The sequence below is a fragment of the Salvelinus fontinalis genome, chromosome 27, assembly GCF_029448725.1.
Source record: "Salvelinus fontinalis isolate EN_2023a chromosome 27, ASM2944872v1, whole genome shotgun sequence".
NCBI lineage: Eukaryota > Metazoa > Chordata > Actinopteri > Salmoniformes > Salmonidae > Salvelinus > Salvelinus fontinalis.
In genome coordinates this window covers 15,444,411-15,456,536 of record NC_074691.1, presented here as the reverse complement: position 1 = coordinate 15,456,536, position 12,126 = coordinate 15,444,411, and the positions used below count along the sequence as shown (strand labels likewise).

The window sequence follows — 12,126 nt, the reverse complement described above, 5'->3', positions numbered from 1 at the left end:
CAATATTTCAGATTTTCTAAGTGTCTTACAGCGAAAACACAATAAATCGTTATATTAGCTTAGCACATAGCAATTAGCAGCCCAGCATTGATTCTAGCCAAAGTGAGCGATAAAAGTCAACATCGCCAAAAGATATTAATTTTTTCACTAACCTTCTCAGAATTCTTCCGATGACACTCCTGTAACATCACATTACAACATGCATATACAGTTTGATCGAAAATGTTTATATTTAGCCACCAAAATCATGGTTAGACAATGTGAAATGTAGACAAGCTGGTAAAGAAAAAGTCCTTGCGCCACTTAGACAGTGATCTACTCTTATACATAAATACTCATAAACGTGACTAAAAAATATAGGGTGGACAGGGATTGATAGACAATTTAATTCTTAATACAATTGCGTTATTACATTTTTTAATTTATCCTTACTTTTCAATACAGTTTGCGCCAAGCGAAGCTACGTCAAAAAACATGGCGTCCTAAGCCACTAAAATGTTTCGACAGAAACACGATTTATCATAATAAAAATGTCCTACCTTGAGCTGTTCTTCCATCAGTATCTTGGGCAAAGGATCCTTTCTTGGGAGAAATCGTCTTTTGGTGGAAAGCTGTCCTCTTGCCATGTGGAAATGTCAACTGCGTTCGGGATGAACTGAAAAGCGTGCCCAACTTTTCACATCGTTGCAAAAATAAATGTCCCAAAATCGCACTAAACGGATATAAATTGCTATAAAACGCTTTAAATTAACTACCTTATGATGTTTTTAACTCCTATAACGAGTGAAAAGATGACCGGAGAAATATAACAGGCTAAACTAACGCTTGGAACAGGTGCGCGCCGGTGTCCTCTAGGCTCATGACGCAGCTCCCAAAGAATGACTAGCTTCAGGGTTTTTTCATTTGTAGGGCCTGTGAACGCGCAATCGACCCCGTTGGAATCGTCATCACGTAAAGGCATCCAGGGGAAGACGTAAGAAGTGTCCGTATAGTCATAGCAACGACAGTGCCCTTTTAAATGACTTCAGAAGAGTGGCCAACATTTCTCAAATCTGACTCCATGTCAGGGAAATTGCTGTAGAATGGGCTCTGTTCCACTTAGAGACAAAATTTCAACTCCTATAGAAACTATAGACTGTTTTCTATCCAATAATAATAATAATATGCATATTGTACGATCAAGGATTTTGTGGGAAGCCGTTTAAAAAATTAGCCAAATTAGCATAAATAGTCTAAACAGCGCCCCCATCCCCAACAGGTTAAGGCTAGATCATTCTTCAAGATGTTCAAACGTTCATAGATGACCAGCAGGTTCAAATAATAATCACAGTGGTTACAGAGGGTGCAGCAGGTCAGCTGGCTTTTCATAGCCGAGCATTCAGAGGCCAAGACAGCAGGTACGGTAGAAAGAGAGAGAGAGGAAACAGCAGGCCCGGTATAAGATAGCAGGTGAACAGGTCAGGGTTCCATAGCCGCAGGCAGAACAGCAGAAACTGCATCAGCAGCATGACCAGGTGGACTGGGGACGGGGACAGCCAGGAGTTGTCAGGCCAGCTGGTCCTGAGGCATGCTGCTAGGGCTCAGGTCCTCCGGGAGGGGAGATAGAGAAAGGTGGGAGAATTAGAGGCAGCATACTTAAGAGCACACGGATGAATCTAGTTGCTTTCCCCTGCTCTAAAAAAACACTGTCTCCTCAAGCAGCGCACAGATCCCCCTAGACTTGGAGCCACTTAGATTAACATTACAGTAAATTAACATTTGCGTGCCACAACGGACATCGTAAAAAGCTGTGCCATTACTGCAGGGTAATTAGATTTAATACAGATCACATTTTCACTGTGCAGTTTATTCTATTAAGCAGTGTTGTGTGCATGCCCTCTGCCTTCCGACCTGTTAATCTGCTAGCAGGCCTCGTCTCCACCCACCTGCCGTTTAATACACAAAGCCCAGCTGGGCCTGGTTATTACAGCCCTCTGTTCTCAACCCAGAGACATGCCTACTGTAGTGGCCTGGCCTCTTGGTGTCACCTCCACAGAGAGGTGAGATACACGTACCTCCCACACTGCCCTCTGACATGGCTGCTGTCACTTGTGCGCACAATGCCACAAATAATGTAACACACACTGGCTCACCCACACACAGACACATATACACACAGACAGACACACACACTGGGCCCTATCCTCTGTGATGTGTTTTCAGGGATGGGATTCTTATAGCAGCAAGGTTGTAATGTAATGGTGTGACTGCTGCAGGGTAACAGGATGACTAATGATCCAGATGGACTAGCTCTTAACGGAGCTGGATGGACTAGCTCTCTTTACACCCCATATCAAATGGGGTGTAAAATAGCATGTCAACATGTCATGCTGATGCAGGCCTGTTCCCTACGTAACACATGTTCTTATTATTCAAGTACTCTTGTTAGTATAGGCTACTGGAGAGGTTGTTATGGTGTGTGGCTGGGAGAATGGATGGGACTTGGCTTTTGTGTGACCTGTTTTGTGCCTGCCTACTATCCTTGGGGATTGAAAACCCTTGGAAATGTGTTTCACACATTAGACTGGATGAACGTAGTGCTAACTCCTCTGGACCACTTTTCCAACGCTAGGCCAACCTTGGCTGCTCCATAGAGATAGACTCTTTCAAACAGAGGGTTCTAAGTGGAACAAAAAAGGGTTCTCCCTGGAACCAGAAAGGGTTATCCTATAGGGACAGCCGAGAACCCTTTTGGAAGCCTTTTTTCGAAGAGTGTAGATAGAGGACTCTAGTGCCCAAAAGCCTGTTTTATCATGGGCAGCGCCATTGAGGACTTTCACCATTTTGAGGAAGGATCACATAATTCCATCCAGGTGACCAGGAGGATTCAGCCAATGAATTTATACTTGTGAGGAAACACTCCATAACTGCAGGTGGCATAACTCCAGGTGGCCAACCTTGGCTTTATACGTGTTCAAACAACACTCTATGCGGCAGTGTGCAGTTTGTTTGCCAACTCATAGACGTAGTAGAAGAAGAAAATGTACCACTTCAAAATGGAGATTGCCTCAATGGCGCTGCTCGTGCTCTCACAGACGCCATAACGGGACGGATACAATGATGCGATGTCTATCGAAGTCTATGGCTGCTCCTCTCTAGGCAGTCATCTTCAAGTCAGTGTTACAGCTTGATGTTTGCCTGGGATGTCCTCTGGTACATTGATAATTGGGTAATGGTTTGGGTAATGCATGCGCTATGGTTGCTAAATCCCGGTGGAAAGAGAAACTTGTACCAGAGTTTAATAATTGTAATGTACATATAATTAAAAGCCCTCACTCTGGGCATTGCACTGAATCCTTAGGTCTGCATGTCTTTTCAAAGACATTGGTTAGAAATAGGCAACATATCTACTGTACATGGCCACCGCTGTCCATGCTAAAGGTCAGAAGCAAATATCTCATGTACAGGCTCATCAATTATGACTATATACTTGGTCCTTCGTAGCATGGCCGTCTAGTGATTACCACGGGACCTCCTTTGTGTTGTCAAACACACACATACATTCCTACTGTGTGACCATGCTGAACATCCAGAATAGGAGTCACCAGTTCAGTTGGGAAGGTTGTCCTTACTGTTGCTGCTCACTACATATCTTCCTAATTGCCTCCAATTACGTTGCCAGAACCCTCTTCCTGTCTTGGCGTCAGCCCTCAGGTGTCGCTTGCTATCAACTCACTTATTTTGTGCCAAAAGAAACTAGACAGGATCTACCATTTCTACAGATAATTACATGTATCTGAGGCACTTGTGTGTGAAATCAGTAGTTCTCAATTTGCTCTGCTATAGGAAAATCAGTACAAGCAAGCATACATTTGTAGTTATAGCTTGAATTGGTCAAAGACCTGTCCTATTTAGTTATCTTAATTTTTTTTTCTAAACCCATGGTTAGACATTATGAAACCAAGGAAGTGCACAAAAGTTGAATTCAAGAACATCACAATATCATGTTAGAAAAAAACTAGCTTTCCAAAAAGGCAGGGACCCAGACAAGAACACAGATGCTTTATTGTTTGAGCGCAGGGGAAGGAGATGTAATACAACTATATCATGAGACCACAGTTTAGTGCATCTCTGTTGGAGTGCATCTCACCTGACTAGGACATGTGGGTACAGGGATGTACCTGGAGTTTCAAATTGTCTTTCTGTCTGATATTCTGCAATAAAACACTAGAATCCATGACATATTATGTGTGAATATTTGGATCCTTGTGGGCCCACTCAATATCAAATCCTCTGCAAGCTAGCTAGACCATGAAAAGTGGCTGGATGTGCCTGCACCACCATACACAGGTATCCTAGTGGTTATTGGTGCGTCATGTAGCCTAGTGGTTAAGGTGTTGGGCCAGTAACCGAAGGGTTGCTAGATCAAATCCCCGAGCTGACAAGGTAAAAATCTGTCATTCTGCCCCTGAACTTTGCAGTTAACCCACTGTTCCTAGGCTGTCATTGTAAATAGGAATTTGTTCTTAACTGACTTGCCTAGTTAAATAAAGGTATAAAAGAAAACACGGACAGGCTTAGCAGCATCTTATTGACTTACTTTAGTTTCAGCAATCAAAATATTTACTGTTTTTCATCTGGGTTTTGGCCATTCTCAAGACTTGACTGTGTGTGGATTGTGTGTGTGTGTGTGTGTGTGTGTGTGTGTGTGTGTGTGTGTGTGTGTGTGTGTGTGTGTGTGTGTGTGTGTGTGTGTGTGTGGGTGTGGGTGGGTGGGTGTATGTACGCATGTGTGTGTCAATCTCCACTATGCTGGCTCAGTAATATTCCCTGTTCTGGTTCCACAGAGACAGAGTCTTATTATGTCATGATGTATGGAATGTTCCTGAAGAGTGAGCCCACTCCCAGAGACAGATGTTTTGGAGGTGTGGGTAGTGGTGTGTGCTGTACTGAAGACACACACTCTCCCTGGCTGGAGGAATTGGGTCGCCTCACGATTGGATGTAGCATACACTGATACACACCCAGTCTGTAGTAATCTGTGTGTTTTCAGTACTATGACATGACTGTGTTCTGCTAAATGTTGTGTTCATACATCTACTCTCACATACATGTAGACTTTTTTGTCAGTACGTAATGATCGTGTTGATGATGTGTTATCAGTGTATCTCTCTCTCCTCAGGAGTGGATCTACACCCACGGACAGCAGATCCGCCAGCAACAGCACTGCCTCTCCCTCTCTACCACCTTCCCTGCCTCCCAGGTCATGCTCATGCCCTGCAACATCGGCGACGGGAAACAAGTAATAGCCCAGAGGGCGCCCGTCCTCACCTGAACACCCATCACGCTGCACTGTGCCGGCCCCCTGCCTCAAACGAGCAAAGTCACTTCTGACAAGCCATAAATCAACTTTCACTTAGGCAGTCTGATAGTGCAGTGGAGAGTGTGCCTGAGAGCTCTGGGTTCTGCCTGTATCACCAGCCAGCTGCTGCTGCTGCTGCTGCTGCACCCTGAGACAGAGGCAAGGTCCTCCTCAGTCTGTTTCGGCTTATCTAACAGTATGCTAGCGAGGCTATTTACATGGTTTGAGTCTGTGCGAAAAGGTTGTACATGTTTTAGTGACATTCTTGGTAAACAACGAGGAAAACAAAACAGAGGAATTGGTTTATGGAGAATGTGTGCAGATACTGTTTATGAGTGGGAGGGTGTTTTGAGCAGCATGCATGACTGTATAATGTATTCACATTGTTTTGTTTGGGTGGTGACTGCAGGAACAGATGATTCATGAATATGTGTTGATAATGATGTAGTAGCTGGTGAAAACATAGGAAGTGAAAAAAATAAGGATTGTGAGAGTGATGGAGAGAGAAAGAGATGATAAATAGCACACTTAAAACATTATACACAGCTCAGTTACAGTCTAGTGTTGAATAGATAAGTCAGGGCCACATAATAGACCTCTGTATCGGCAGGTAGATTTTAGGTCTTCTACTTTTAGAAGTTGCGCAGGTATATACTACCTCCTCCTGCTAAAAAGGCTCCCAAAGCAGCATGTTCCACCCCTGACACATACATGGAAACTGTTCAATGATAGCTAATTAGAGCTGTGCTCATGTGTTCCCCTCAGGCCACTGTAGGCTACAGCAGAGAGAGGCTCTCAGGAGCCTACAAATGTGCTTAACTATCAATTGTGCATCAACAGCCAGTAACAAGAAGAATTACTTAGAGGCACCACAGGCACTGAATACAAATTGATTTTGTTTTAATTATTTTCTTTTATCAATTAAAAAGTGCAGTCTCACTTTGCTTCATAAAAAAAGGAAAAAGGACATGTCATGGCAATTTGAGTCTTTCCTGCTTTGATCAGGGTCACAATGGAACAGAGCTTGTTCCTGTTCACTGACTTTAAATACTGTGAAACAAAGACGCTCTGTATCACATCCACCGTGGATTTTTCTGCCATTTTAATCCTTGGGCAGGGTGTCCCCAAAAAAAATTCAAGTCGCTTTTCAGGATGGAAAAATTATTTCAGTGTAAATTTAAACAACTAAAACCAGATATAAAGTATGTAGAAAATATAATGAACCTATATCTTGTTTTTTTATAATATCATAATATCATATTTGAGAACTAACAATAACCAAAATAAAAGGTAGACAGTCAGGGAGAATTGAAAATTCCAAAAACAATTAATTTAGTAGTATTCAGTATGTTATTATGTTTGAGAAAAGAGCACAGCATTAGCCATGGTGAAAAGCATAGAATTGCAGGAAACTAGCTTTAAAAGTGCATGATTTTCTCCCAGCTCCATGGCAGAATATGTATAATTGCAGGAAATTAGCTTTAAAACGGCAACAAAAATTCAAACATTTCTCTACATCACGGAGATAGGGGCCTGTTCACAAAAATGTAGCCACTCACATGGGCCAGCCGCTAATTGCCACGCCTCCTGCCACGCCCACAACCTTTGCCCTTTTTGATCCAGAAAATCTCCTTTATATCCACTGTATTGTTTCTACCACTGAAGAGAGATGTGATCACGATACGCTCCACTAGTCTTGGCAACAGGCTTTGCCTGTCAGCCGTCACGTTCTAACCAGTGATGGATGTGTGAGGCAATGACAAAATCCTTGCATGTTTGCTAATATCCTCTAGTTTTGTTAATGTATAAGTTTAACAATATCAACAACAAGAATTCCCTGCTCTGAATTATTATTGTGACTCACCAGAAATTGAGTAAAGAGGGACATCTAGTGGTGAATAGTGGGAAGAGTGCCATGTGCCATGACAGTGCCATGAACATGACATGCAATAAAGATCATTAGCTAAATATGAAGTTGACAAAATTACAGGGTCAGTATTGGACAATAGTTGCCTAAACTTTTAGATTTATTTGAACCAATGGCATTCTGTAACAATTAATGGGCAATAGCAGTTTAATAACATTGAAATGCATGTCTCTGTATACAGTATAGTTATTGATCTTTGTATTGTCTGTTGTGTTCCAGCGATGGCAGAAGTCAGGCACCCATCTGGAGCACCTGGCCTCCCACTTCTGCATGGACAGTGAGATGGCCCTGGACGGCATCGAGAGCAGCAAGATGCTGGTGATCAGCCCCTGTGAACTGACAGCCTACACCCAGAGATGGGAGATGCCCTTCTCCTGATCCACCCACAACCCAATCCTTCCTGTAGAGGAGGACTACCCTATGAGCAATCACAAACTTCTGCATTGCTTACTATAGCCAAGGGCTTTTAGAAAGAGAGAGAGTGATGGAGAGGGAAATGAGAGAGGAGGTGGATACCAGAGTAAAGGGTGTTTTAGGTCACTGAGATAAGTCTTTATAAGATGGCAGGGACTTGGACTGATGTCAGCACATTCAAGTGTTCAACAAGACATTCAGCAGGGCTGAAGTCATTTATTGTGGGCTAATATAGATGAAAATACAGGGGACACCATTTTTCATTGCTGTTTTCATTGAAACTCGTGGTCTGTTAAAACTATTCTTCTAACTGCTGCTTCAAGTGTATAAGTTCTGATTTAGACTTCAACCTGTCTTCGTAATGACATTTCAATGGGATGGGATGCAGCTATGATGGAATTTGTGTCAGCAAATTTAATGCACATGTCAAATGGCGATATTTTAATATCCTATGATTCCCATTTATTTTTAATTGAAATGGAGATGACCTTTACACAAAATGTCTATGATCCTGAAGAAGAAAAACAAACACACACACGTCTATGATCCTGAAACACAAACACACTGTAATAGCCAGTGCTGCAATGTCAAAAAAGAAATAAAAGAAATACAGAAAAGGGTTGTTTATTAGTTTTGTGTTCAGCAGTGATAAGTAGCCTATGTAGAATATATTGATAACATTTTAAAATGGTGAAGGTTGGATGCCCCTTCCCTGATTTAACAAATTGTGAATTAGTCTCAGTATAATTACTTAAATTGCATTAGATGTGACTGGTACCAGCACAGCACTGGCACCTCGGTCAGCATTACCAGCATCTTACAGTTCTGTGCAGTGACACATCATGGGTTAACAAAGACAGACGAACGGCAAGAAGATATGACCACAAAATTGTTAGGATTTGAGAATAAATAGCATAATAACCGCTCGCTCAAATGAATATGCATACCTGGGTAACTTCCATGGGAAAAGCATCATTCACAGATATTGTTGTGTCACGCTATCAGAGATGATTTACCAGAGTCTTAATGTTAGCTAGCTAGTGCCCTTATGATTTATTATTTGGCTACAAAAGGATGTCAATGGACTAGGCTAGTCTTCGTCGAGCGCATGCAGATTTAGCTAATTATGATTATTTGCTCTGAAATCTGTCAAAGAATGTAATGGTATTTTCGATGGAATTCTTTACAATTTGAACTGGAAAAAAAACGAGGTCAAATCATGACGTCAGCGATCTTTAGGTCGGAGCTCTGGAAAGACGCTAGAGTTTCCGACTTGAAATTGCGAGTTATCTTGAACACTGAAGTTAGAAGTCCGAGATTTCTGAGTTCCCAGTTGTTTTGAACGCTAATAGAGCCCCACATTGGAGGTGTCATAATACCCACAAAACCTAGCGGTCAAACAGGGCTTACCCTGGCGTAACATTTTGATAACCATATAAATATCTCTTGAAAAAGGGGATTACATCAATATATTAGTCTCCATTTACTCTCAGATTTGAAAATGCTTTGCCTCGATTTGGCAGTCTCGTCCAGATCATCATGGCATTTGTAGTTCTTTATGATTGCCACATTAGCAGATCATTTGTATTTCATTTTTGTGGGGTAAATACAGGCGAATATATTGATAAAAAGTAACTTTGTCCTAGAGAGTTCTCAAAACGTCACACCAGAGTAAGCCTACACGAAACACAGCCCTTATTTTAAGTGTATATAAAATACCCAATTGGAAAAATGAATGGTGGAGAAACAATTGGAACCATTTCCTTGTTTGACCACAAGGTTTTATGGCCATTGTGACTATTGTGGTATTCTATACTCCAAGTAGACATCATAAGAAGGAAATCCCTTCGACCATGCCCACAAATTGAGAAAAACAAACATTATTTCCCATTGACCCATATTGTAATGTACATACTGAACTACGATTTGCAATCATCCCACATAGGGAAGCAGAGCCTGCGAGAAGAGCCCTGTGGCTTCAGGCTATTCAGCATGGGAGAGTGGGAAATGTGGGGACCAGGTGCCAAAGTAGGCTACACGTAGCTACAGTATGGATGTGGAAAACATTTAATCACAGGTAAGACATACAGTACCAGTTAAACTTTTAGACACACCTACTCATTCAACGATTTTTCTTTATTTGTACTATTTTCTACATTGTAAAATAGTAGTGAAGACATCAAAACTATGAAATAACAGATATGGAATAATGTAGTAACCAAAAAAGTGTTAAACCAATCAACCACACTCTCTCAACCAGCTTCTTGAGGTAGTCATCTGGAATGCATTTCAATTAACAGGTGTGCCTTGTTAAAAGTTAATTTGTGGAATTTCTTTCCTTAGTGCATTTTAGCCAATCAGTTGTGTTGTGACAAGGTAGGGGTTGTGTACAGAAGATAGCCCTATTTGGTAAAAGACCAAGTCCGTATTATGGCAAGAACAGCTCAAATAAGCAAAGATACACAACTGTCAAATCAAATCAAATGCTATTGGTCACATACACATGGTTAGTAGATGTTATTGGGAGTGTAGCAAAATACTTATGCTTCTAGATCCGACAGTGCAGTACTATCTAACAGGTAATATCTAACAAATTCCACAACAAAACCTAATATCTAACAAATTCCACAACAAAAGCTAATACACACAATCTAGTAAAGGAATGGGATGAGAATATATAAGTATAAAATATATGGATGAGCAGTGACAGAGCGGCTAAGATGCAATAGATAGTAAAACATAGATAGTGAAGGATACAGTATACAGTATATACTGTACATGAGATATGTAAACATTCTTAAAGTGGAATTATTAAAGTGACTAGTGTTCCATTCATTAAAGGGGCCAATGATATCAAGTCTGTAGGTAGGGGGAAAACTGTAAGACATGAAGGTCAGTCAATCTAGAACATTTCAAGAACTTTTAAAGTTTCTTCAAGTGCAGTCGCAAAAACCATCAAGTGATGATGAAACTGGCTCTCATGAGGACCGCCACAGGAAAGGAAGACCCAGAGTTACCTCTGCTGCAGAGGATAAGTTCATTAGAGTTAACTGCACCTCAGATTGCAGTCCCAAATGAAAGCTTCACAGAGTTCAAGTACAGACACATCTCAACATCAGTTGTTCAGAGGAGACTGCGTGAATCAGGCCTTCGTGGTCGAATTGCTGCAAAGAAACCATTACTAAAGGACACCAATATGAAGAGGAGACTTGCTTGGGCCACAAAACACGGGCAATGGACACTCCAAATTTGAGATTTTTGGTTCCAACCGCCGTGTCTTTGTGAGACGCAGAGTAGGTGAACAGATGATCTCAGCATGTGTGGTTCCCGCTGTGAAGTATGGAGGAGGAGGTGTGATGGTGTGGGGGTGCTTGGCTGGTGAACAGTCTGTGATTTATTTATAATTCAAGGCACACTTAACCTGCATGGCTACCACAGCAGTCTACAGCAATACGCCATACCATCTGGTTTGCACATAGTGGGACTATTATTTGTTTTTCAACAGGACAATGACCTAACACAGGCTGTGTAAAGGCTATTTGACCACAAAGGAGAGTGATGGAGTGCTGCATCAGATTACCTGGCCTCCACAATCACCTGACCTCAACCCAATTGCGATGGTTAGGGATGAGTTGGACCGCAGAGTGAAAGAAAAGCATATGTGGGAACTCCTTCAAGACTGTTGGAAAAGCATTCCAGGAGGAGCTGGTTGAGAGAATGCAAAGCTGTCATCAATGCAAAGGGTGGCTACTTTGAAGAATCTAAAATCTAAAATATATTTTGTTTTGTTTTACACTTCTTTGGTTTAGTACATGATTCCATATGTGTTATTTCATAGTTTTAATGTCTTCACTATTATTCTACAATGTAGAAAATACTGAAAATAAAGATAAACCCTTGAATGAGTAGGTGTGTCCAAAATTTTGACTGGTTCTGTACATTTAACTTGGTTTGGTATAGTGTGTTTGTACACTACTTGTAGCTGTATAGTCCATTTGCTTGTGTGGTTGGTCTTGGCTAGCTTGATGTTCTGGACTGGTTGCTAGCTAGCCAGCACTCACTCATGTGGCTGTTAGCACCATCATGAAAAGGGGCATGAGGGAGGCCCTACAGTCAATATTATGTTTTTCTAAGTATTGAGAACACTCAGTAGCAGGTAATGTTGAAAAGTAATCTTTATTAAAAGCATGAACTGGCGCACACCCAGAGAAAATGATTTAGTGTAGAGGTGCTGACTATGCTGAAGAAGGCACAGTGATGCCGAAACGTTGGTGTTTTTTTACCCAATAAATTACTGGTAGGTTATATGGAGTGTGCAACTCTCTTCGTTTTTATAGAAAAGTAATCTTTGGACATGGAACATTTCGTTTTGTAACTGACTAAAACAAGCAGATAACAATAAAAGGGCGTTTGAAAAAGGTCAACTTTTTGCTATGGGATAACC

The 12,126-nt window shown here is 41.5% G+C and overlaps 1 protein-coding gene across 2 annotated transcripts in view; it reads left to right on the top strand.

Annotated features, from left to right (window-relative positions):
• Positions 1–8,300, top strand: part of LOC129825133 (polypeptide N-acetylgalactosaminyltransferase 14-like) — a 135,417-nt gene extending 127,117 nt beyond the window's left edge. For both annotated transcript variants that reach the window (XM_055884958.1, XM_055884959.1), the window contains 2 exons: positions 5,162–5,281; positions 7,488–8,300. In XM_055884958.1, the coding sequence (XP_055740933.1) occupies positions 5,162–5,281; positions 7,488–7,646 (279 nt within the window). In that variant the 3' untranslated portion in view covers positions 7,647–8,300. The remainder of the gene's footprint in view (positions 1–5,161; positions 5,282–7,487) is intronic.
• Positions 8,301–12,126: the final 3,826 nt, after the last annotated feature.